The sequence below is a fragment of the Diplotaxodon limnothrissa genome, linkage group LG11, assembly GCF_057381915.1.
Source record: "Diplotaxodon limnothrissa isolate DT_005_m linkage group LG11, D_limnothrissa_male_GT1.1, whole genome shotgun sequence".
In the NCBI taxonomy this organism is placed as follows: domain Eukaryota; kingdom Metazoa; phylum Chordata; class Actinopteri; order Cichliformes; family Cichlidae; genus Diplotaxodon; species Diplotaxodon limnothrissa.
In genome coordinates, this window is record NC_140606.1 from 18952727 (window position 1) to 18980284 (window position 27558).

Below are 27558 nucleotides of genomic sequence, written 5' to 3' on the forward strand. Positions count from 1 at the left end.
TATAGGTCAGGCTCCCTTTAGAAATTAGTAAGGATCTTATAGTTGTTTTCAGTCATTTGTGTTACTGGGACGGTGCCAAACTGAAACCGAGCATTTGAGAAGCTCGAGCCTAAAGTGCTACTAGTTCATACTGAGACTGTATATCATGATCAGCACTGATCAGTAGTTAAAAAAACCTGTTTCACCATTTGTTATGAGGACAGACACAGCTTTGTTTGGATTACAATGAGGAAAAATATACATTTATTTGCATTATATCAGCAGCTGCATCTGCCATAAAATGTATTTATTTAGTAGTGAGCTGTAATATGTTGCTGTTTAAATGTCCCTTATTCTAGCATGAGCCTAAACATGAAAGAGAAAAGTTTTCTTTCAAGGCATGCATCTGTCCTCTTTGAGGAAAAGTGCTTCAGAAGGACTTTGGTCTTGAAAATTCCTCTTCCCCACGGAGTGTGGCCATAAATGTTTTACAGTCTCAGTGGCTCACAGTGAGTAAAGAAACTTTAGAGGAGCCTTTAAAATCCGGAAGTTTGGAAGTGTTCAGACTTGTTGATCTGTCGCCTTCATTTGGGTGAGTAAAGTACTTTGAATGCAAACACAAAATGTAGAGTGTGTGTGTGTGTGTGTGTGTGTGTGTGTTAGTGTTACGTGACTGTACTCATCATACTCTCATCATTCTCTCTTAGTGAATAGGCTGGATTTAGTTCCAGTATAAATTGGACAGGCGGGAGTCTTACGTTCATACTGAATCAGTTGCACAATACAATGAATCAGTCAACTTGGCACACCTATTTAAAAACCAAAACTAAACGAGAAACTACCCTATGCTCATGCTTTGTTTTTGTTTAGTTTATTCATGGAGGAAATGAATGTATGATCTTATGATGTGACCGTGAAAATGACAACAATCATAACCCAGGTTTTATTTATTACCTTTGGTTGTAATAGATTTGTTACAAAAGCTTTTTTCTGTATGAGGAGTAGTACATTCACATTATATCTGCTGCTGTTTGTTTGTTTGTTTGTTTGTTTTTTACATCAGAGAGAAGAATAAAATGGTAAACATGTTCATTAATATCCTGTAATAAAACATGAGAAGCATAACTTAACATTTAGAAATAAAGAAGGTGGCACAGAAAAGGCACTTTGTAAAAAGAACTTAGTAACTCAGTAAGAAAAGATTTTGTTATGTTAACTGGCATCTAATAAGAGAAAAATAAAGACAAACCCTCCAGTGTTTACCTCAATGAATATTTAAAGCATTGTTTATGGAGTGTATGTACAAGTGGGTGTAGCTTATACAAAGAGCACCAAGTGAAATCTCTGTTCTGGACTGACATCTGGAAGGCTTGGCCGAGAAAATGCAGGCTGATTAAAGATGCAGCGCATTATTTTTCAGCGCATTTCATAATGTTGCACTTCATGCTTACAAAGCAATGTCAGAGACTGAAAAACGGAGCAACAGATGGTCTCTCAGACGATGTTGAACTCGCACACAGACGCCTTCTCAGCCCTGCAGTTCTCATCGAACCACTTCCCGTTGGCCGTGATGGAGAGGACGGCGCAGTTCTGGCTGGATCCCCCATCTGGCTGCTGGGTGATTTCAGTCTCCCAGTTTTTGAAGCGCACATTAGAGCCTGATTGGTCAACCCAGTGGCCATCGGTAACCATGTCATTAATGCCCAGCCAGATGTGCTCATCGGGGCCGATGCTCTGGCGTACGTAGCTGTAGAGATGGTCGTTTTCGTCTCCTGTTAGAGGAGTGCTTAGGCTGCCTCCTTTGGCGATGCAGTCTTCACTGGCGGCATGGAAGGATTGTTTCACCAGATTGGCCAGAAAACACTTTCTGTGGATCTTTGTGCCCTTTAGACAAACTGATAGAGAGGGAATTATGAGGAAGTGGTTCAAAAGCCCTGGATCTGTTTCAGCTCTCCATCTCTAGAAAGCTGTTTAACTAGAAAATGACATGCAGCCTGCAAACTGAAGCAAATACTTGAGTGGATTGTGCAACTTTGGGGCATTCTTTACAAAAAATCTAACTGCATGGTGTTTGTGAAGAAGTCTACACCTGTTTGTAAAGCTTGCTGCTCTTTCAGCATGGTCAGATCCCGAGTAATGTCATCAATTTGCCTCTGCAGATTCTCGATTGTAGAGTTGATGGCAGATTCTGCACAAAATTACCGAAACAAACAAACAAAAAAACAAGGTGAACTCTAACAATACTGTCCTGTAGAAGCCACTGATTTTATATTCAGCTGGTGAATATGAAGTCCTACCTTTTTTGCCATTTCTTTTCTTCGAGTTCTGCTGGGGTGAGCAGTGTGCCAACAAGAGAAGGCAGAGCACCATCCAAAGTCCTCTAGCATCCATCATACCTGGAAAAAATACCTTAAATCCAATGCAGGGAGCCTGTTTTGGTGCAGCACAGCTTCTGAGCGCTGGCCAGACTGTGGCGTTTTACACACTCGGGCTGGAGGCACAGAGCGGAGTGAGGAAATCTTATCTGAGAGAGAACAAATGTTTTACAGATGTTTGACAGAGGTTTGTGTTGCTTTTGAAAGGCTGAGGCGAGATGGATGGGGAGCAGCTTTTTGTATTTAACAGTGTTCAGACAAGCATGGCTGGTTTTTCCATATGTTTGTAAGACACCAATAAATTACAGATATCCTTTTGTCTTTTTGAGTGTGCAGTCATTTATTACATTAATAGAATTTAACAGGATCGGCATGTTGATGAAGCTATTTTGTCAATTACCTGCATCGGTTTTTGTTTAACGGCAACAACTATTAAAATGACGAACACATGAAAAGGCTTTTATCTTAGTTTTTTGAACTGTCGATCTAATCTCTTGTTTTCCTGTCACAGAGCCAGCTGTATTTCTTTTAAGGGCCAAAGGTTGGATATTTTTTTTTTGGGGGGGTCCACAGCTTACATCTGGATCGCCTAAATGAGCTGGAGGGTGTGTAGCTGACATGTGGCAGAGACTTGTGTAATAAGTAATTTCACTATTGTGAAATTGACTTTAAAATGTTTCTGGAAGCCCATAGAGTTTTACTGACCATCAGCCAGCAATGAAAGGGAAGACTGGCCAAGACTCCAACCAGTCACTATCCACAGAGCCACATTTCACAGAGCCTGGCAAACGCAAGCAAACAGAATTATCATTCTCACGTGTACAGTCCTTAAAAATAATGAAAATGCAAACTCGGATGAACAGCAACACATGACATATTACACCAGAGGCAGTGTGGAAAAATCCCATGATTTAACCACCTCTGGCAACACTAACTTGAAGTAATTGTACTCTGTATGACTTAATCAGACTCTCAAGTTGTGGAGGATTTTTTGTCCATTCTTCTTTACAGTGTTGCTTCAGTTCATTCAGGTTTACAAGCTCATTATTCAGGCTGAGGTCTGGAATTGGCTGGACCACTGCAACATGCTGATTCATTTCTCGTTCAGATAATCTGTTGTAGATTTGCTGATGTGCTGCGATCATTGTCCTGTTGTATGACTGTTCTATCCAAGCTTTAGGTGTCAGACAGACAGCTTAAGCTCATATTTGACAAGTTCTTTGGCATACCGACAAATTCATGGTTGACTCAATGACTGGAAGGTGCCCAGGTCCTGTAGCCACAAAACAAACCTAAATCCCCCGTTGTTGAAAATGGCAGCACATATGCTGGAGAGGCAACAAGTAGTCCTCCCCCAAAAAGGGAACAGTTTGCAGGCAGTGGAGAGAGAAATGCAGCCCATTCCTCCCTCCGTATCCCGGCTGACTGATTTTTCTCTACAGTTGCAGTTTGTTTGTTCTCCTCCAGCCAATTCAAGCTGCACAGCTGCAGCTTCTCCAGGATGGCATCAATTCAGTAGCAGGATGGGTATGTGTTCATTTGTGTGAGGTGGAACAGGATGAGCACTGCAGGTTATTTATGTGCATATTTTTGACAAAATTGTCAGACACAGACCCCTTAAGCATAGCAAGATATTAAATAAAGGGGATATGGGTGTTTAGGCCATCTATCTATAGTATTTTGTACATTTTACTTGCATTTTGTATTTTTGTTGCAAACCACTGACTGAAAATCAAGGCGCATATATTTCTCGGTGATGCTGTTTGAGGTAGAAGTGCTGGTGCTTATTGTCACTATAGTGAGCATTCCCAAAAAGTTGATCCTGTCCTTATGAACGTAGCGTTTCAGTGGGATTTCCTTACCTGGATAATTGAGCATGCATCAAGATATAGCGAGCATTGTTTGAAATTAAGAAACGACACGATGCGATTTTATCAATATCATCAATATTTTATCAAGAAAATATTTACAAAATAAATAAACATGGAAGCGGGTTCTGTGGTTTAGTAACATGACATTCAATGAAAATAAGTCATTTATAATGTACAAAAGTTCAGCCAAAGGCAAAGGCAGCTTGTATAAAGTAATACATAGAGAACAGCAATGCCCATTGGTAGTGTACGCCGCCCCATGCACAGAGGCAAGAGTACAGACAGTGCGTGGGTCACAATTCACTCAAATGCATAGTTAGTAAGTTAATCAGTAAATATCAGTCCAGACTAAATCACCTCAGCCATCAATACAGTACGTCATCTTCTATGAAATTATAACAATCATGTTTGCAGTGTGCTAAGATGAAAGCAGATGGCTCCCCTCTGTCTGCGGCTACATGGAAAACTGAACTATATGATAGTTTTGTGTTTATAAACACAGGTTTCAGATAATCTGAGTAATCTTCATCATTTTGTATTTAATTATTTGTATCTTGTTCCCTTAGAGCTCTCTCATCTGTTTCAGGTGCTACTGTAATAAATACTATCTTGTGGTTCACTCTCCTCTTTTTTAAAATTCTTAAGTTATTTTCTGTGTAAGCTTATCAGTTTAGAAGCTTGCTAACATTCACTATTACGATCCTCTATCACTGCAACATCTGTATCAGAGCGCTTTGTGCATCGCGTTCTCCGCTCCGTGTACAGCTCAGCACTTCCGATAAACACAAAGCCGACCGCGGTGCAGCTTTGCTCTAATCAATAAGCAAAGCTCAGTGCACGGCCAGTCTACATTTCTTATATAATTTACTAACTTAGGATACACTATCACCCTGCGAGACAATTAAAAACAAAAATTCACAAGAATACACACGCTTTGAAATCATAGTGCTTGTACAAAATAAATACAACTTAATGAAAATCCAGGGGAAAAAAATTGGACACACAAAGGTAAAAACATCCAGGAATAAATTAAGTGTGCTTCATGTTTGCAAAAAAACAAAACAATGAGTCCTCTTCTTCTTTTCATCACGCTTAACAATCTTTGCAGAGCCTCCCTCTCGTCTATGTCGGGCAAACCACTGGAACAACAGCAGAGATCAATATTAACAAAGCTGCGATGGAGCCGCTGACACAGCCTCAGTATAAGGCATTAATTACAATCCAGGAGATAAAGATGAGGAAAAACAAAAGGATGTACAAGAGCAACTAAACCTATTTCTGGTGCAGGTCGAGTGATTCAAATACAGCCTTAGCTGTGATTAATAACTATTAATCCTTATAGCAGTGTCTCATATATTAAGTGCTAGGTAAACAGATCTCTATGTGAGTGGTTGTGAGTCACAGTCTGCAGGTCTGGACACTAACAACCGTGCAGGAGAGAGGGGAAGTGCGAGGGAAAGCATCGGGGTCATTCTGCACTACAGTTCAGTGGTCAAGAGGAGGCGCTCTCTCATTATGAGTAACACCACCACAACATTCATAATCGAACTGTCACAAACCTCTCCATCCAGGGCTCACACCAGAGCTACGAGTGTGGGGCAGCGATTTGTTTTGAAGAATAGCACAAAAGAAATACAGGAAGAAAAAATAAAGACATGAAACAGAAAGTGAAATGTGGACGACACAGTCAAAAGGACAGACTGCAAATATTTAAAGATACTAAAGTTCTGTACTCGGTAAACATCATGTGCACAGTGTTTACAATTCAAGTAGCATTTTTAAAATATGACCCATTGCTAAGGGTGTAATTCACCAAAAATTAAATGGGATTTCAGTGTATTTTATTTGAAATTACAATGTAATTATATTTACCTACGAATCCTTATCCAGTACACAGCGCAGAATAAAAGGGTAACAGTTCAGGTTTTTACAGGAAAGGAGACTCAAATTATACTGAGAGCAATTTTAAATAGTGTGTAAGTAACTGTAAGCAGTGGTGCACTGAACTCGTCTTTTTGCTTTATGGATGTTCCACTATTCACCTGCCCTGTTATATAACATTACAAGAAAAAACAAACTCCACCAAACATCGCAGGACGTCCATCAAGGCCCGTGAAGTCGTATAGTGATGAGTCAGTGATTATTGCATTTACAGACTTCATGCCACCCACCCATCCACCGGGCAGGGTGAAGCAAGAAATAACTACTGTGGGTGGATGACATCAGCATTTAACCCCATTAGCCTTTTATGACTGAGGGGTAAAAAACCTGATTAATATGAGTGAAAAAAGACTAATAGAATCATTTTAATGCATATCCACAACAAGAATAAACTGGGGGTTTTAGCTATGAATACTTTTAGGTTTGTTTTTCATTTGTACATTTCAGTCATATCTTTGGTTTATTTTGTGTTTTCTACACAAAAGCCACTACACTACACTCTTCCGCAAACTTACCTGGAAGTAACACACCTCTTACAATGAATTTTGCACTACTTCAAGTAATTCACGCACTACTTAAAATGAGTTACTATGTACTTACTATATAATTTTTCTTACTTCCTATATAATGTGTTTTCTCCTGTAAAATTACAATGAAATTACTTGCAGTAAAACATTTTTCCAGTAAAAACTTGACTACTTATACTCTGTTGATACACTCCTTATTGTAGTTCATTCACCCATAAGTATGTGTAGATTAACATAATCACACTGTAATTTCAGACTAAATTATATTAATTCCAGTAAATTCCGGTTGAATTACACCCTTAGTTCAGACCCTATTATAAAGTGGTACCAAAAGTAATTTTCCAAATTTATTGCTGATTTCATTACAGTCTGAAAGTGATTTTGAAGGATCTGCTGGTGTGTTCAAAATACTTAATGAAGATTTACCAGCAAGAAACCAGATGTTAAATTTGGACTTTTACACAATCAGGTTTTATTACGTCTCCGAAAAACTTTAAGCCAACTCCACAACAGGCATATCAAAAGGTGACACATAAGGGGACGATGCTTTAATGGGGTAATAGAGAAGACCCGTTTTCATCACTGTACACAGGCCAAAGTCACCCCCTAAAGGCTTGTTTAGATGCAGGAAAACTCTCACAGTCTAGCTTGGAGTTAAAAACTCACGTTGAAGCTTTCAGAGGATTTTGTAATGAACTGAAATCAAACGAATTTGAGCATCAATGATTTACAACATATGGTTGCAGCATATATAACCGCTGCCGCGTCCCTTTGAGCTTACATCATCAGCACAGTAATAATTGACTGCTATTGATCTTTTGGGTTATGTGGAGCAAGGATGACATATGCAGACATACTGCCAACACGGGATTGTTGGGAGTCTCTCTGTGATGTTATTTTACTTCAAATGCAAAGCACCCTGTGTAACAACACAAGAGAAAAGCTCACCTTTGAGAATGTAGTCTGTTAGGAGGCTGGGCACCTTGTCACTATCATCTCTCATAGCTTGCAGAACTGGGAATTGAATGAATCAGAGTTAGTAAGTCAACTGCAACAAACTGCACAGTGCAGGTGAAGCAACTTACTCTTGGTCAATATCTGGAGGTCTTCAATCGAAGGAGGATGTCCCTTCTTCTCGTAAGGGATGACTGTGGTCAAATACTGTAAAACAATTGAGAAAACACACTGATATTAAAGAAAACAACACGTTAAGCCTAAACTGAAGTGTCTGATCTTACTAATAGTTTTGAGATTGCGGAGTAGAATGGACGTTTGTGTTTTAGGGTGGTTCCCAACGCTTATTTTTCTGACATAGCACTTGTCAGATAAACTCAAGAACCCTTGTTCAACAACACCTCTCTTATTCAAACACGTTCCTTTGAGCTCATTTCAAACTGGATTTGAACTACTTTCACTAGAGCTATTCTGTCCACATACTTTATACCCAACGTAGGTACACCCAAAGATAAACTGCAGGTGGGAACCTAGGTTTGGCATCACCATTCGAGAGCAGATGGAAAGCACAGAGAAAAGGAAAAGCACAGTAACCTGTCTCTCACTGCACCCGCTCCCAAAAGTTTGACGGAAACTGTTTTGGATAACAGAGGAGATCCCCTCCATGCTGAAGCGCTGACAAGAAAGGAAGAAAAACAAAGGGAAAAAAAGATACAGTAAATGTAGCAGACACTAGAAAAGAAAGATCTCTTTCACTCTAGCAACACCTCAGGCCTGGTGAGAATTCCTTAAAACCTGGCTGTAAAGTTAAAGTACTCACAGATGTTTTCTCCGGAAGACCTTGCGATGTCCCAGCTCCACCTTTAAGCTTCTTCTTCTTCTTGAGCGCCTCGCGGTACTCCTTCTGCCGGTTCTGCACGTCGATGAGGGCTGAGATGAAACTGTTCTTCACCTCTTTCTCAAAGTCCAGCTCATCCCTGAGAGCCAGCTGCTGAACCAGCTCCTCTGAAAACCTCCTGATCTTCATTTCAGTCTCCTCCAGACGCTCATTCAGCTCTGCAATGCTCAAGGCTTTCATCCCTGGACCACCAAAGCATATTCCCATAAATTACTAATATAATATGCAACAAAATAACTCATCATAACACACTGTTCTGATCAGCAGACACTCACTCTCCTCGTAGTCAGGGCAGCTGTTGGGCTGCTGAACGTCCACAGAGAGCATCGACAGGTCCGACTGTGACGGATTATGCTCTGCCTCCATGTCAGGAGAGTCCTGCATCATTTCCTCTATCTCCTCAATAACCTGCATCAAAGAGCCAGCTCTTAAAATAACCCATCGAGCACGAGTTATTAAACATCTGTGGAAAAGATTTCAGCCATGTTAAGCTCTGCCTATACAGGCTTGACCCAGTGTGGCTGTGTAACGTACCTGCTCTGCTGTGAAAAGGGGCTCCTCTGCGATGCAGGAAACAATGATGGAGTGCATGTCTAGCTGATCCCTGAGCTCCTCATCGTCAGACAGCTCCAACGCGACATCTGCCTTTCTCTAACCAGGAACAGAGCAGGAGGAGGGAATTTAATCAAAGCACTAAACCCTGGCACAATGAATATTTGAGATTTGCGAGATGACCGGAGGAGGGATTTGGCATTGGAGGGAGGGGAGCCGGGTGGTGGGATGAAGGGAAAAATGAGACAGAGATAGGATGGGCCGGAAGAAGTGGGATCACTCACAGGTTTCTCCTCCAGGTTGATTGTGGGAACGTGGAGGGAGCGCGTTCGAGAACGTTTCCAGTCCACCGGCATCACATGTCCGTAGTTAGCCGTCAGAGTGTTCCAGATTCTGAGGGGACACGAGACTTTCAACCACATAGTCTTTAAAAGGCTGTCCTGCAGATTTCATTTGCCTGAACATGTTTCCAATGGGATCTGATGACTGTAAATATCTTAGCATCTGTGTTACAAACTATGTCAAGGTTGAGATCAATCAAAATAAACAAATGAACTGCAAAAAGAATGAGGCTATTTATAGTTTGAGACTGAAACTATATCTTCTTGAGGTACATATCAGGATGGACTTCATCTTTTCTTTGCATTTTTAAAGATTATTTTCTCATTTTTAATCTTTACCAACAAAAGCAACAGTTCTCCTGTTTGCAGCACTTGAGATAATCACAGCATTCCTGGAATTCCCCTTTAGCGATACATTTTTTTACTAAAAACCAAACCTACGTTATCAGCAAGGATGTTGGTACTGACTGTGTGCACCACAGAAATACTTTTTTTAATGCTGCATCTAAAAACATAACAATCAGATTAAGCAGGTCTGATGCTTAGGTTAAAAGTATAATCCCCTACACAGCTTATCAGGTTGAAAATACCACAGATGATGACGTTTAAAAAGCGCCACTTACACCCAGAGCTGAAGCATCATGCCTCCTGATGGAGCACTTAAGCCAAGTTTCATGTTTCCTATTTAGGATTTGTTGAGGATTTTTCCACCCTTGACCTCCCATTTCTTTTCAATTTAACACTTTAAGGCTCAGTTTCCCAGACATGGATTAAGTCTAGTGTGAAACTAAAAATCTTGATTTTTCCTTTCAGTTTGTGAATAGGTTGGGAAACTGTAAATGTTTTTGGAATGAACACTTTAAAACAATCCCCAACTTCTAAATGTGGTAAAAATGCCCAAGGTGACTTTTTAAACAACCAGCAGCCTACCCTGATATGAAATTATTATTATTACATAGGCTACTTAAAAAATTATTTTAACCAGCTTTAAATATAATATCGCAGTTATTTTGCAACAAATGTATCTCTTAAAAATATCACAAAGATGTTGATTTTAGAAATGGGTTAAAAATAAAACAACTGTGAGTATCGGCCAATATCGATCTTTAATATAGGGCACATAAGATTAATCTGAACTAAAGTTTACTCAGTTTGAATATCTTGATAACAGGTGATGTGTCGATGCCTTTACTTCCTATTTTAAATGTTCCCAACATGTCTTTCCGTGTTTTTTAAACTGTATTGGAGCCTCCACATGCACACTGGATGGGAAACACGCAGCCTGCCGTAGACAGGCCGTGGACTCACTCGTCTTTCTCCAGCAGCGTGTCCTCGGCGATCACGGCCACGGGAGCGATGCTCTCCGTCTTGGCGTCAAAATTTTGGAAGCACGTGGTTAACTTCTCATCGAAATCGTTCACCAGATCCTCCATGGACCGGAACCCCGCGTTCTCTCTAGGGGAGAAGCTGCTGTCGTGCAGATCATCATCATCATCACCGCCAAACAGGAGCGACTCGGGCGCCGCTTCGCTCGCGGCGGCGGCGGCGGCGACACGGCCTTTCTGCGGCAGCAGCCCTTCCTGTGACACCATGCTCGGATCACCCAGGTTCGGCCAGTCGTCGTCGAAATGTGCAATAGGTGCAGCCATAGCCCGGACCGGCCTAGTCGCCCCGGGTGGATGATAGATGTGTTGTTGTTGTGGGACTGGCAGGCCTCCGCATCCTCCCTGTCTGCCCGCTCTCTGCCCACAGCGAGCCTGCGCCGGGCCGCCTAGCGGCGAGACGCGGAATATAAACAGGTCACGGTGACGTGGGGTCTGAACAACAACGTGATTATTAAAAGCAATAAAAACGCATCGTGATCATTTATCACTACTGACCCGATACAATGGCGAGTTTATACCCTTTTTGGGGTGTGTTAAAAATCTCACACCGTGTTAGATTTTAACACATGTGCTGTATCTGCTCAGGGACAACACGTGTCAATTTTAACACAAAATAATGTGTCTGCTCCTTTAACACATCTTCTGTGTCAAGTAAGTCAACACAAAGACGTGTTATTTTGACACAAAGATAAAACATAGTAAAACATGTAAATTTCATTTTTTTTAAGAAATGAGAAAAAGATGTGTATATATAGTATACATTTATTGATCCATTTTATACTTGGCACATTATTATTTATTACAAACAGAATAAACGACAGTTTTCAGAATCTTTTAAATTAAAATCTATTAAAGTCAATTTTAACCAAGTCTATATTACTAAATTTATATATCAAAACAATTTCTATTCGACAGACTCATTAATAAGTGGCTAACGTTCTAGCTCTCTAGATTATTAAAATGTCAAAAATAAACCTTTGAAATAGTGCAATTATCATATATATTCTGAAATAATCATGTCCAGACAATACATGAATGCAGTTTTTTTAAAGGTAACAGTTGTAATCTTCAACAAATTGTCAACATTTAACAAATATGCAGTTGTGTGCAAACAAAAAAACATTTACATTTCACCGAATATAGCATCCAAGGTATACAACGGTGTACCTTGGGTTCAAATACAGCTTAATGGTATCAAAGCTTGTCATTATATATAATTATATATATATATATAAAGTGATACACATGTTGAACCTGATCCACAGCACATGTCAGTCCATCATTCAGAGGAATGGTTACTTTGTCATTCTGGACTGAAACTGTCGGACCTCTTTGTAGTGTATGCCATTGTACATTTGACCCAGACAGCCTCCTTTCATCAGGCAGTCCTGTTCGAAGCTCATCTCACTCTAAAGAAGTAGGTTACAACTAGGGCTGCCACGATTAGTCGACTAGTCACGATTACGTCGACTATCAAAATCGTCGACAACTAATTTAATAGTCGACGCATCGTTTGAAACTTTGTAACATCCCAAAAGACGCAGGAATAAGTAGTAGGATTTAAGAGTGTAATAACGGACTGAAACAGGAGATGGCAGCACTGCATGTACAAGGATGCCAGCTGCTGTTAAACCCTGAAGAAGAAGAAGGACCTGTGTCCCAGAATTCGTGGTGCAGCCCAGCGCAGCCCTGCTCAGTTTCCAACAATGGCGGCAGCTAGTTAGTTTTAATATTACTCTTATTATTCTTTCTGGGTCACAAAATAAACGTTTAACATATTTTCAGGCGAGAATGTAGCTGTGTAAACTAGAGATGGCACGATACCACTTTTTTATGTCCGATACCGATACCAATATCATAAATTTAGATATCTGCCGATACCGATATGAATTTAAATGAGAATAAGAAAGGAAAGTATGTCTTTGTGCCCCCTTTTCCCTGTTCATGCCTTATCGGCCCCCCTGGCTAAACTTTGCTAGATCCGCCCCTGCACAGTTACCAGCTGTCAGCTACATAGAAAAAGATCCTGGTCTAGAAAGTAATATTAAATAAATTCTAACAACAGCTTATCAAGCTTAAACGTGCTGCTGTTGTTCAGCTGCTGGTTTCCTCTTTCTGGCGCGAAGTGGGCGATAAACAAAAGCCGATCAGCTGATCATTGATCAGTATCACGATTGAAGTAGCAGCAGGAGAGGGAGAGGCAGTCGCTCCATATATCGGTTGTTAAGCTTAACGTGGAAATGCTTTACAAACATTCAGAGATGAACTTACACACTTGCTTTACTTCTCTCTGGGATCACTTCCTCGGAGATGAAATGCCGGATTGGTAGCGAGGCGACAAATACACACAGCCGCTCTATCACGTGACGCATATTGCGCCAATGTGCTATGGTTATGAGCTGAGTTACGCCATGTCGCCATGTTTGTGAGGTGCTTTTTTGATATTTAATGGATCGGATTACATTTTTTATTTCTCTCCGATCCAGTAATTTACGTCAGTATTGGACCGATACCGATACGTAATATCGGATCGGTCCATCTCTAGTGTAAACCTTAAATATTTGCACAGTTTATCAAGACACCACATATTCAAAAGCACTCTGATGTTTTCGGCGGTGTCTGTTACCCACCAGCTCGATAGCTAACTGGGGTTCAAGGCTCACTAGAGTCCGTGAGAACACCGGACTCCCGGCAAATCGTTTTCAAACCCACCGCCGTCTTTCGCTACTCAGGTTAAACATATATAAGTCACTTAGATAACTTAAAATGTTATTGTTTGGCCTTTTTCAGTATTTTCTTGGTTCCTGAGTAAATCGGTTTGGCTGAGATTAAAGTTATAGTTTTTACACAGCTGAATAAACGTCAAGCAGACAGCTGATTATCAGAAGTGTGAGATGCTCAAGAATATACTCCGGTTTCCCGTTATATTATAGATAGCAAGGAGTTTATTAAACCTCACCGAAACAATCTGCAGATTTCATTAAAATTTAATAAACTATCATCTTGTCTTTATCTTTAGTTAGCACAGACCTTAAACACTTAAAGCTGTAAGCTAAAGATAGTTATATAAGAGCAGATGCGTGCTGGTGCAATAAGCTGTACGGATGCATGATCTGATTAGTCGACTAATTGCAAAAATAATCGGTGACTAGTCGACTATGAAAATAATCGTTTGTGGCAGCCCTAGTTACAAGTGTGAGGACCACACAAACAAGGAGGTGAACAGATACAAAGCACGACATTCAAATGAGACAAATTTCTATTTGTGCAACAATATTACACCCATTTTTTTTTTACATTGCAATTGAAATGACACCAGTGGAATGATTGTAACATTTATAATACAGTTTTTCTCAGTCGCTTTGGTGCGTTTCTCAGATCAGAATTGAAATTCTCATAACTATTAGTTCAACCTCCACAACACTCAGTCATTTGTGCACATCATAGTAGCAATTTCTCCTCTCTCTGAACAAACTGCAAATGATTTTGGACATGAATCAGTTGCTTCCATACATTTCCCTGCTGCTTTCTGACATTTCCATTTGCTTATGTCATGTCAGTCAAAAGTAATCATACCTATGGATGCTGAATAGTCGTTCCCAATAAAACTAATAGCCATACATCCATTGCTTGAGTCATCACACACAAAATTGTTGAACTAGTTATCACATGCCAAATATTGGCCATCTGTCAAGCAAATCCTATACCTTTCTGTATCATTGTTCCTGGAAATGTCTCCGAAATTGAACAGTTGATCTCAGGTGAATTACAGCTGTCACTCATGAGGAGGCGTGTGAAAGTTTAGTTGTAACCAATGACAAACAACTTGTTCACTGTCAATTATGGATGAATCCTGTGAATCCCCAATTGGCAAGCATATATAAACTGCGCAGGAGCTAGTGTGTACCATTTCTACACTTCTGTGACACAAAATGGAAGGTCAGCACCGTGGAAGAGGGGTGAGGATGCGGGGAGGAAGGGGAAGGGGAAGAGGGAGAAGAGGCAGATATAGGCGGATTCCTAATGAAATAAGGGCTACAATTGTGGACCATGTTGTCAATCACGGCCTCACCATGGAGGAGGCTGGTCGAAGGGTGCAACCCAATATTGGAAGAACTACTGTCAGTTCAATCATTCAAACATTCCGTAGGGAAAACAGGTATGCAAACAGAAATACACTGTACTGTACTGTGCCATCTCAGACACATCACATGTTACTGTACTGTATTTGCAATTTCACAAGAAGTTCACTCTGCACCACATAGGATTGTAAGACAACCTCGCGGAGGCGGAAGAGGGTCCCTTTTTACCCCACAGCAAGAAGAAGCCATTTGTGCAATGGTCATTGCAAACAATGCAATAAAGCTGAGAGAAATACAAAGCGCTGTCATAGAGAATTACACGGTATTTGGCAATATTGAATCTGTTTCAATTTCAACAATTGACAGAGTACTCAAGAAAAATGAAATCCACATGAAGCAATTGTATAAAGTGCCATTTGAACAAAACAGTGACAGGGTGAAGGAGATCCGTCACCAGTATGTGCAGGTAAAGCTGGTCTTCTATGTTCTGCACTGCAAACTGTTTTACAGTACTTCGTAGTTTCATGCAGTACACTTGCAATTCCACAGCACATACTCTACAATGTGTTTTACCAAATGCATGCATTACTGTTTGTTACTGTACACAGGCATATTGTGACATTGCATTTCTGTCTCTCTCTAAAGCGTGTACTGGAGCTGGAAGCCAGGGAAACACTGCACACATTCATATACAGTTTTTCTCAGTTGCTTTGGTGCATTTCTCACAACAGAATTGATCTCTGCACCACTACTAAGGCTCTTCTCAAAACAATTAGTGCAAACTGCAAAACATGGTGGATAACTTGCAAAAGTGAGTCACTTCATCAAAAAGAAAAGTCAGTTGTTCAAAATAAGTAGTCAATGCTTCAAAAGCAAGTCCCTTAATCAAAACAGATAATATATTCATCAAAAGCAAGTACTTATATCAAAGTGTCAGGGCTGTCACAATTACAAGTCATTACACCAGCACCTTTGGTCACAAAATCAAATGGTTTGAACATGTTCTCATTGTGACGGATTTCTTTGTAGGTGCTCCCCAATGACATGTCAAGTCTGGACAGCATCCATGGCATGTTGAAAACCATAAATTGTAAAGGAAAATCAAGACACTTCATATGCACTCTTGATAATATTTAATTGAAACTGTTCACAGCATTGTGCAACTGGGGAAATACAGCAAATCAAACATTTTACAGCAAACATAAACTCACTTAGACAGTAAACCTTACTGCAGTAGTTATGAAACAAAACCCTGAAAAACAGACACTGCTGCATATCAATCATTGATATCTAGACACTCCCGTCTGTCTGCCCACATATTTGCATCAACATCACAGCGAATGTCAGCTCTATCGATGCATCAGGGAAAGTATCTTCTGGAGTGTCGAATCCACCCTCTGCAGGACGCTGCTGTGATGTCATCACAAGCTGCATCCATAGCTGCTAGCAGGGTCATTTGGGTATGTGGATGCCTGTCATATACCTTCCACCTCCAGGAAGAGAAAAACTCCTCAATTGGATTTAGGAATGGAGTGTAAGGAGGAAGAAACTCCATAAGCATCCTGTCGTGTGCTGCAAACCACTGCCTGACTACAGCAGAGTGATGGAAGCTAACATTATCCCAAACCACTACATACATTGTCCGATTGTCACCAGGATCATCCCTTTCATTTTGTGGGATTAGGTCCCTATAAAGAGCGTCCAGAAAAGCCAACAGGTGTTGTGTATTGTATGCACCAATACGAGGAATATGGGTGTGAACGCCATTTTCTGAGATTGCTGCACACATTGTAATATTTCCTCCTCGTTGGCCTGGGACATCAATGGTGGCTCTTTCTCCAATGTGATTTCGTCCACGCCATCTGCCTTTTGCGAGATTGAATCCCGCTTCGTCAAGATATACAAACGTGTGCAGGGGTTCCCTGGCTTCCAATTCCAGGATACGCTATACAAAGGATGAGAATGAAAAAGTCTGTAATGGTGCATTTCGCACAACAGATTGTACAGTTTGAATTGTTAATAGGATTACAGTAACATGCATAAATGTAAGTGCAGGACATGGCCTAAACTTTTACAGTAAACAGAGGTACATATGCAAACATGTTTTACCTGTACATACTGGTGACGGAGCTCCTTCACTCGTCACCTGTGACTGGGTAGAAGAGGCTTTTCATTGGTTGCAAGTAAGAGTAACACACACCAATTTTCATTAGTGTGAGATAAGGTTCACCTGAGAAAAGTAATTTATGGAGATTTTCATGGAAACTCCTTAAAAATAGGGTTTTCAAAATGGGTGTACAAATTGTTTGACAAGATGTTCAACAATTTTGAGTGCACTGACACAAGCAATGAAATGAAGACTATTAGTTGTGAGGACAATGACTATTAAGCCGGTACAAGTATAAATAATTGTGACATTCATGATAAAAGCAAGGAGATAGTGATGAATAGCAAGTCAAAAGTGACCATTCTTTAGATATTTGTACTCACTCAACTGCTTCATGTCCAAAGGCATTTGCACAAGGTTGTGCCAAAACAACTACATGTTGTGGAGGTTGAACTAACTATTGTGCAAAGTTTAATTCTGTTGTGAGAAATGCACCAAAGCAACTGAGAAAAACTGTATGTTGATGAGGCAGGTTTCAATCTGGCCAAAGGCAGAAGGCGTGGAAGAAATCGCATTGGACAGAGGGCAACCACTGAAGTCCCTGGTCAGCGCGGAGGGAATATTACCATGTGTGCAGCCATCTCAGACAACGGCGTCCTCACCCATATCCCCCTTCTTGGTCCATACAATACCCAACATCTCCTGACATTTTTAGACACTCTTTACAGGGACCTAGTCCCTGAGAATGAGAGAGGTGGAGGCCAACTCAGCAAGTATGTTGTTGTCTGGGATAATGTCCGTTTTCACCACTCCCATCTGGTCAGAGAGTGGTTTGCAGCACATGACAGAATTCTGGTTGAATATCTCCCTCCATATTCCCTATTCCTTAATCCAATAGAGGAGTTTTTCTCTGCCTGGAGGTGGAAAGTTTATGACCGGCATCCACATGAGCAAATGGCCCTGCTAGCAGCCATGGATGCAGCATGTGACGACATCACAGCAGGGTCCTGCAGAGGATGGATTCGCCACTCCAGGAGATACTTTCCTCGCTGCATTGCGAGGGATAACATCTGTTGTGATGTAGATGAAAATATGTGGCCAGACAGACGGGAACGTCTGGATGTGCCAGAATGATTTACTGTACTGTTACATGTGATGTTTATTGTTCACATTAGTGCACAGCTCTACCAAATGGGTGATTTTATGTTTACATGTATTCTACAGTGAACAAGTGACTGTAGCATATTTTTCTTTTGCACAATTCTGTAGGATTACAAACATTTCTACACAATGGAAATGTGAAACGTACGTATTCAGTGTCTCAGTTACTCCCAAGACTCCCATAACATCTACAGTGACTTTACTGCACATTTCAGATGGCTGTACAGGTAGGCCATAGTGCTGTCGTCAGCATTTTCAGGTGTCACCAATTGTTTTTGCAATGGGAAACACTGAGATTATAAACTGTCATAGTGGAAACATGACAATGCCATTTGACTATCTTGTTCATAAAGATGGTGTCAAGACTTTTCATTTTGATGGCACTGACAGTTTCATTGACATGGATACTTGCTTTTGAGGTATGGATAATCAATTCTGTGCATGTGACGTGCTTTTGCAGGCTATCCACTAGGTTTTGCAGTTTGCACTAATTGTTTTGGGAAATGCACTAACTGCTGTGCAAATGTTAATGGTGTTCTGAGGAACGCACCAAAGCGACTGAGAAAAACTGTAAATAAGTTGGCTGAGGTTTTTGCTGGTAGCACATGATTATACACCCTTTTTTCTCTTTCTGTATCAACAGAACCAGATCCTTACATACAGATTGCTGAACTGAGGAAGAATATATATATATATTTGTTCGACTACTCCGCCTAGGCTCGACAGTGCAGCCTAGGCGGAGTAGTCGAACGCAGATTCACTGAGCGCTCAACACAGACAGCATCGTCAGAAGGAAAGTTGATAAAATAAATTACAAATTTTGTATTGTTCGATACATATGCGTACCGAACCGAAAGCACTGTATCGAACGGTTCAATATTGATACGAGTATCGTTGCACCCCTAATAGATAGATAGATAGATAGATAGATAGATAGATAGATAGATAGATAGATAGATAGATAGATAGATAGATAGATAGATAGATAGATAGATAGATAGATAGATAGAAAGGCAATAAAGTGATACTGCCTGGTTGCACTCTTTAGATCACCGATGCATATCCCCTGCGGTTGGTGTGTTGTTGGATGATGCTTCAGGATCACTGCAAAGTGATGCAATACTTGTTCCAGTCTTGGAGACAGGGAAGATAAAGATAGATTTTTAGAGAGACTAAAATAAATTCTGAATAATAATTCAATTGATTTCATCCTTGTAGTTGCTACTTGGCAAATAAATCTGATCCTGACTAATTGTTAATAACTGTTGAAACACATTTTATGACTTAGCAAATGCGAAGTGTACCTGATTTTGACTAGTCTCCCCAAGAGAGGTTTCCATCTGTGGTCCTCTGGCTGACAGGAAGATATGGAATCTATCAAAGTCCTTAATGTCTTAATGTTGTAACACTACCTCACTGTCAATGTCAATAAATTCCATGAAATCAGTGTTATACTTCAGCAACCTATCAAGCACACAGCCCTCGTGTGTTACACGTGGGCTGTATGTCATGCAAATTCGTCTTGGAAATATGTAATTATGGAAGCATATTACCCTGCTGCTGCTGAGGCGCTACAGCATGAAATCTGTATTCTGTATTATCTATCCTGTTTTTAATTGCTTAATATAACATGGACAGCATTTATGTAGTTAAGAGACTGAAACAATGGTGTAAACAATACTGAAACAAACTTACTTTGGAGGATTCTGGTCAACATGATTAAGCCTTTGGCTCAGGTTTCATAATTAAAGCGTAAACTGGTGTATTAAACTGAAAACTGTGGTTATTAATTCTGAATTATTCTTAGACACTGAATTATTCTTAGGTTATACAAGTAATTAGATTGCTTCTGAAGGTACTATTTTATTGTGTATCCAGTTGAATATGTGCTTTAAATATGACTAATAATGTGTATTAAACGCACAGATGATCACTAAACCACTAATTACTTTCCACAGTAATTTGTTTGCACAACAAAACCTTTTATTTTGGAGATCTGTGACGTAAATGTGCCTGTCTCTAAAGGGCTTTGGACCAACTTCTGTACTATCGGTTATAAATACAATAAATGTGACAGTCAACAGAAAATGTGTTTTTATTTTTTATTTTCTCCCAAAAAATTGAATACAATTCAGTGGGCTCCATACTGAACTTAGAGGATAGGGCAAAAAAGTATCAATCTAATGCGCTAGTGTTGATCTGATACCAATACAAGCTTTGGTATCGATATTTTGATCAATCTGCCCACCTCTACCATAAATGGTAAATGGACTGGTTCTTATATAGCGCTTTTCTACTCTTCTGAGCACTCAAAGCGCTTTACACAACTTGTGCATTCACCCATTCACACCCATTCGCACAAGCTTATTGTTCTAAGTGCTTTCTAAGTAACTTTCACACACATTCACACTCCGATGGATGCATCGGAGAGCAATTTGGGGTTAATATCTTGCCCAAGGATATTTGGCATGCAGACTAGGGGAAGCCAGGAATCGAACCACCAACCTTCCAATCAGTAGATGACCTGCTCTACCGCCTGAGCGGTATGTCTGTATGTCAAAGTTGGGAAGAAAAAATGTTATGGCAAAGATTAGTTGCTGCCGTCATAATTTCTGAGTATCCATGGTTAACGGCATCTAAATAGTAAAGGCAAATTTAGGAAACACCACTCATCAATGTTTGTTTATCTTTCATGAAAAAAAGGCTTTTTTGTTTTGTTTTTCTGTCTCATTAGTTTCCCAACATGACATCACCAGTGCTTACATTTCATAATACATCTTATTATGATGAATAAAACATTAAATATTTATGACTTCTCACATTAAAAAAAACTACAATCACTTAGTTTGGAAATGAATTAATAATTTTAAAGTGAGGACAGAAAGAGCGACCTCCTCTGGATGAAACAGGCACTTCTGCAGACTTCACTTAATACGTTACATTGTTGCTATTGGAAACGGACTCCACACAAACTGAGAAAACACCGGAAATCCCTCTGAACCTCTGTTATAGTTCATTCTCTGAACAGAAAGAAGTCCAAAGAAGAAATAAGTGTGGGATATTCAGGCTTTGGATTTAAAATGAGCTCTCCTTTGTCGATGCTAAAGAAAACCAAACGCACTCCTCTGCAGGGCGCTCACAAAGACCAAGGGTAGGTGATTAACTCCACACAGGTAGAAACTGGACTGTAGTTTTATTGTGCAGAATAAACGTATCAATCATGTCGCCACACTTAATTTTCTTCGACCTGCAGGAGCAAATCAAAAGTTCCTTTCAGGAGGAATCTGCTGAAAGGTAACGATGCACTCACAGATCACCAGCAGCGCTGCAAATTCAGTAAAGTACAAGTACAGAATAAATAAATACATCCCAGCTAGAACTAGAACTACTTTCCTTTTAAACCCTTCAAATTAAAGCTCAAAGTCTGCACTTTAGACACACTGTGATTGTTTGATTTAAAGTGTGTGGAGATCTAACAGTATTCATGTGTCCACAACATAAATAACTTAAACTGTGATGAGCAAAATGCAGCAAATCCTCACATTTGACGAATAATAACAATTATATCTTACTGGAGAAACTGATCATAAGTTTATCAGGTAACTTTTCCAGTTGAAAAAATAGCAAAACATCTTTTATAACCATGATACTTTTTGTTTTTAGAATTTGAGGCTGAATTGGCCGATGAGTCTTCTGATTACTCTCACACTACAACCAACGAAGCCTCCACCTCAAATACGGGAGCTCCATTAAAGAAAGGTAGGCTTTAACACAATGCTTCATATTCCAGTGTCAATATATCTTCTTTTATTTATCACATACAAAATGATTATAAGTTTTATTTTTCCAATACTTAATTGCTGGTTTCCAGGGTGTCCTCCGACCAACTTTGACCTCATGTCTGCCATGATGCAGCGAGTGACCCTCCTGGAGAAAACAGTGAGGAGCCATGCAAAGGAGATAGAGCGCAAAGTGAGCATGCAACCCCTTCAACGAATACCAAAACTGCCAGCCACCCTTTAAACATATTTAAACCTCACTTTATGGTTTCATCATTCCTCCCAAGGATAAACAGATTTCAGATTTAGAGGAGAAGCTGAGGGTTCAGGAGAAGTCAGGTAATTACCTACAGCAGGCACAGACTTGAGTTTGATTTATGTTAAGTCGATCAAAGCGTTTTCATGATTGTGTGGATTTAGGAAGCATGCATGACCCGAGGAGCAGAGATGATCTCGAAAGCCGGTGCCAACAACTGCAAAATCAAGTGCATGAGATGGAGGTGAGTAAGGTGTGTTCATAAAGTATGAGATCGTGATTTTATCAGTGTGGAGGTTTCACTGAGCTGCTGTCGTTGTTGCAGGACTTTCTGAATGATTATGGTTTGATCTGGGTGGGAGATACAGACTCTGGTGATCCTGCAGAGCGAGGTAGATCCACCAGTCCTGCAGACCTGCAATCCCTCCGTGTCTTTTGTATGTTAAAGCTGTGCTGTTTTTGTTTTGTTTTGTTGTCTTCTGCAGAGACTTCTGGTGGCAGAGGCGTCCACATAAACTTTGATCTCGTGCTGCAGAGGATCAGAGAACTGAACGTCCTCCTAGGGGAAGGAGAGTCTTTTGTGCAAATGACAGCGACAGGAGCACAGCTGGCAAAAAAGGATCCCATTCCACTGAGGCTCTACAGGAATGGCATTGTAATGTTTGATGGTCCTTTCCGCTCATATCAGGAGCACAGCACGCAGGTTAGCTACACTAAAAAAGGAAAATCAAAGTCTATATTAAACTGGAATCTTTCCTTGGTTAAAAGTAAACTCTTGGTCCCTGCAGCAGTGCATGCAAGATCTAATGGATGGCTATTTTCCATCTGAGCTTCAAGAAAGATTTCCGGATGGTGTACCTTTTGAGGTGAGTCTCAGTTTCCTTTTCTTATTTTGTTTTTGGGAACAATCGACTGTCTTCACAAAAATTCTCTTTGCAGCTTCATGACAGGCGATACGAGGAATTCAACTCTAGGCTCCCGTGGGAAACGTTTCCTGGTAAAGGACAGGCTGTTTGTGGGGACAAAGATGAATCAGCAAGCTCGCTGAGTTCTCACTTCCCTGGTCTGTTCTGCAAACGTCACCCTGATCAAAGCCGCGGTGCAGATCCTCAGAGACTTTGCTGTCATTCTCATGTTTTCTTCTGATTCAAAGGCAAGAAGCTGACCACAGATCAGTTCCTGAACAAGTTGCCGAAGTTGGTGGTGAAGGCCGGCCGAGTGATTGATATCAGGAACTCGCTGAGGGCAAAGCTGCAGGTGAGTCGTAGAGAAGCAGCAATTATCTGTTTGTACAAATATACAGATGAGGACAAAATTACCAGCCACCCTACAAAGTTTAAAAGCTTCGTCAACATTTTTCCGAGTGCTTTTTTAAACAGACCAAGGACTTTTTAACATAACATTTGTAAACATTGTAGTTTTCTTTATAAAGCATCAACTATTATTACCATTTCAGAAAAAAGCAAAAATTACCAGGATCAGTATTATTAGTTCCCTGAAAAACCATAGCAGGCACTACTGCTGTGCAATGATGAGCTTTAACATTGTAATGCTCGAAGCTAAGTTGAAACTGAGAGTTAGCTTCCAATTTTCTCACATTATAAAAACTTCAAGCTGCCACCTGAGAAAGCATGCTACCAAAAACAAAAGAAATCCGTTCAGACTTACTCGAGTCGTGAATTATAGTCTCAAAGAAGATAATCACTAGAATCCAGCACAGGAATGGACTGCAAAGCTGCAGAACAAGAAAAACTCCACTTCTGCAGAACAGATAACTTCATGCCAAACTCACTGAAGGACAACCTGGAGAAAGATTTTAGATACTAGTAGCACATGCTTTGATCAGATGAGACAAAACTAGAGCTCTTTGGCCAAAGAGATGCTTTTTATGTTTGGAGAAAGAAGTGAGAGACATATAAAGCAAAGAACAACGTCCCCACATTGAAACACAGTGGTGGCAGTATTATGTTGTGTCTGGAACTGGGAATCTCTTCAAGGTGGAAGAAATCAAAATAAAAGGATATGTGAAGATTTGGGAGCAAAATCTCAAGCAGTCACCAGTAAACCTGTGTCTGGGTTGTTGCTTTGTCTTTAATCACGACAGTGCCCCAAAACATAGTCACCCCTGGTGAAGACCAGGCTCCAGAAGGCCAAAATCAACATTAATTGTCATTAGTGTCATTAAAGGCCTGCACAAATCTCTGATTTCAGTTCCACTGTTTCTCTGTTTAGCAACACTTGGGAAAATCTTTATAGAGGGCCTAATGGTTAAGTCCTCATGTATATATAAGACAGCACTGATAATCAGTGTGCTTCTACCAGGGTACATCTGATGTGGACAGCAGCAGTTCAGTGATACTGATAGATACACCGTCACTGCAAGCGAGTACTGAGAGGTAAACCAAATGTTCTCTTTTATTTTTTATGTGTATAGCATAAATATTTGTCTCTGCCAGTTAACAGACTTACCAGAGGGTGTCAGTCATCACAAACTCATGCTGTGCAAATAAGCATGGCTTAAAAACATTTGCCATACCAAATGAATACCACATGAAAAAAATGACAAGTACAAAGTGGGTTAAAGGAATTTAAGAACACCACACTTGATGTAAGACCTGCTTAAATCCCGATTTGGCCACTGATCGTCCAGATTGTAGAGATTACTGTATGTGCTGATCTGAAAATGAGGGCAGCCATCAGCTGGTGACCGTGTTTGTGATGCAACGCTCCAGTTTTCACCCACATTTTTCTAACAACCATAATGCGTCATGGCTGCCACCAGACTGCAGGCTTTCAGCGCCTACCAGCCTGCCTGTAATGTCATCACTCTCAAGGTGAAGTCAGAAGACGGGAGCCACACTTACATAGTGAAAATGTCCCCGTCGGAAACAGTCGGTGACCTGCGGAGGTTCCTGGACAAACACAGGTGAGGACACATCTCAATGCACTGACCGCACCGCTGCTTTTACAATCACGTGACCCAGCCTGCTGTTTGTTTGTCGCTGCACTACAGAAGGGGCGGTGTGCCCAGTTATGACATCATCAGCGCATTCCCACAGCGCAACTATGATGATGAAGGTCAGACGCTCCAGTCGCGTGGAATCGTGACAAACGCCACTCTACTGCTGCGACAGAGGAAGCCCGATCCTTCACTGGCCGACGTCAACAAAGCTGTTAAAGATTAAAGAATTACTTTTATCTTGTTACATCAGTGCTGTTCACAGCAGAGCGGAGCGTGAGCAGAAGTAAAGGTGTTGCTGATGTTATTAATGACGACTGTGTTCTGTGACAGTGAGGCCAAAAGCATTCACAAACCCATGACACTGAAATAAAATCCCAATGAGCCATTATTCCTTTTGTTTCTTATACCTTTGCTCTTATCTTAACAGGGACACAGATCATTAACACCAATATCTAATCAGATAATCACATGGCAGCAATTCAGTGCATGTAGACATGCTCAAGCTGACCTGCTAAAGTTCAAACAGATCATCAGAACGGTTAGTGCCAGATGGGCTGGTCTGCTGGGATTTTCCACGCAACCATCTCTAAAGTTCAGAGACAACGTTCAGTGAGCAGCAGTTCTCTGGGTGAAATAGGAGAAACAGAATGACTGCTTAGAGCTTATGGGAAAGGAGCAGTAACTTGTTACATCCACAATATGCAGAAGAGCATCTCTTAACACACAACACACAGAACCTTTAAGCAGGTGGGCTACAGCAGGTGAGGACCACACCGGCTGCTGTCAGTTGAGACCAGGACGCTGAAGTTACGATTAAGACTGGAAGAATGTTGCATGGTCTGATGAGTCTGTTTCTGCTGCAATACTTGGATGATACGTTCAGAATTCTGAGTAAACATAAAAGTAAGGTTCAGGCTGCTGGTGGTAGGACATAATCTCCTAATTTGTGTCTTTTAAAGGACAATCTCTTCCCTGGACTCATTATGAATGTGCAGCTGACACATCTGCAGGAACAGTCTGGTCTTTTCATCCTTTCTCTGCAAAGTTAAACAAATAAAAGCAATCTGAGACCAAGTGTCGAAAATCTTTATTTCTAAAATATGCAAATACAAACAAGGACAAAAGTATGAAAATATAAACATATTTTTTCCCTTTTGCAAAACATTTGAGATGTTAAGGCATGCGGAGCCCGACTTTTCAAAGAGAAATCTTGTGCTACTCAAGTTTAAAGGTCCCATGAAATGAAAAATGGCTTGTGTGTCCCTGGGTGGTGTTCAGAATAATAAAAGTCATTGTTGCATATTTTTATGTTAAAATCCCTTTCTCTTCCCATAAAGTGTCATGCTTTTTCGTTTTTGTTTTCCCCTTTTAAATGGCTTATCTCACCGTCAGGACAAATACAAAAACTCCATTCACTTCGATGTGACCCGTGATTATGGGGTGATCCAGCCAACCCCTCCACAGTCACCTCCACAGTCAAAACGCCTGAAGGAACATCCCATCTCATCACACCTCAAACCACAAAGAAATAATACAATCTAACAGACACTTCATGGGACCTTTGCACACTGTGGATGCTTGCTGAGACACGTTAGCACATTATTACAGCAACAACACATTAGGAAGACCCAGAAAACTTTCACACCGAGTTTTCAATGCAAACAAAAAAACCCTAAAATAACAATAAATAATACTGAAGATTAATACTGTTTCTCATTCATACATTTACTCAAACAGTTCACCGCTCGGCTTGAATGCGAGTCTGCTGTCATCGACATGAAATCTACGCTATATCTACGCTCAGACTTTCACCGTGTTTTAATCATCTACCAGGGCCAACTCGAGCTTTGCAACACGTTTTTTTTTTTTTCCTACTACATTCAGTGTCAGAGGGAATGTATTGACTGTCCTACTGGTTGACACACTGAGTGAACGGTTATACTGGAAGAGTCAGCTGCAATCAGCCCTTTGTGGTTGGTCTGGGATGAAATTAGCATTGAAGTTGCAAACGCGACAGAAAGGCACATGTTGGTAATTCATTCAGGAGGAAGCCTGCAGCAGCGAGGAGTGCTCGCACACCTGCACGACTGCTTCGACCGGTGTTTCTTTGGTATACGGTAGGCCTGTTGGTGTGAGAAGCTGATTTGGTATTAAACCTCTTTTAGTTATTATGCCTCATACCTCACAGCAGAGTCCAGTATTACAGTGTTCACCATTTCAAATGGCGCATTAGTAACATTTCCTTGCAAAGTCGTTAAAAAAAGGAAGGAAAAAAAAAAAGCAAAAGTAAAAAGCAAAGGTTAAATATTTTCAGTTGATTGTCAACTACTTCTCAGATAATTCCCCTTTGGAGGGAAATTAAATTTTAAATAAGTTAATATTTGCAGG

At 40.5% G+C, this 27558-nt stretch overlaps 3 protein-coding genes across 3 annotated transcripts; 1 reads left to right on the top strand and 2 right to left on the bottom strand.

Moving 5' to 3' along the window:
• Positions 1-1420: 1420 nt before the first annotated feature.
• Positions 1421-2433, bottom strand: clec3ba (C-type lectin domain family 3, member Ba). Its single transcript, XM_085365267.1, has 3 exons — positions 2277-2433; positions 2069-2167; positions 1421-1874 (listed from the first exon to the last, which is right to left on the bottom strand). Exons 1-3 carry the CDS (start codon positions 2371-2373, stop codon positions 1474-1476), a joined length of 597 nt encoding a protein of 198 aa, XP_085221393.1. The 5' UTR covers positions 2374-2433; the 3' UTR covers positions 1421-1473.
• A 2473-nt stretch (positions 2434-4906) lies between these two features.
• fez2a (fasciculation and elongation protein zeta 2a) lies at positions 4907-11087 on the bottom strand. Its single transcript, XM_085364889.1, has 9 exons — positions 10747-11087; positions 9382-9490; positions 9080-9196; positions 8821-8953; positions 8468-8727; positions 8242-8322; positions 7779-7854; positions 7644-7707; positions 4907-4964 (listed from the first exon to the last, which is right to left on the bottom strand). The coding sequence occupies exons 1-9, from the start codon at positions 11085-11087 to the stop codon at positions 4907-4909; spliced, it is 1239 nt and encodes a 412-aa protein (XP_085221015.1).
• A 10166-nt stretch (positions 11088-21253) lies between these two features.
• On the top strand, positions 21254-25393 carry ubxn11 (UBX domain protein 11). The gene is made up of 14 exons (XM_085365268.1): positions 21254-21324; positions 21427-21467; positions 21837-21932; positions 22045-22145; positions 22240-22291; positions 22373-22452; positions 22534-22600; positions 22694-22911; positions 22997-23074; positions 23148-23271; positions 23362-23465; positions 24531-24604; positions 24991-25134; positions 25222-25393. The coding sequence occupies exons 1-14, from the start codon at positions 21254-21256 to the stop codon at positions 25391-25393; spliced, it is 1422 nt and encodes a 473-aa protein (XP_085221394.1).
• The last annotated feature ends 2165 nt before the right edge of the window (positions 25394-27558 follow it).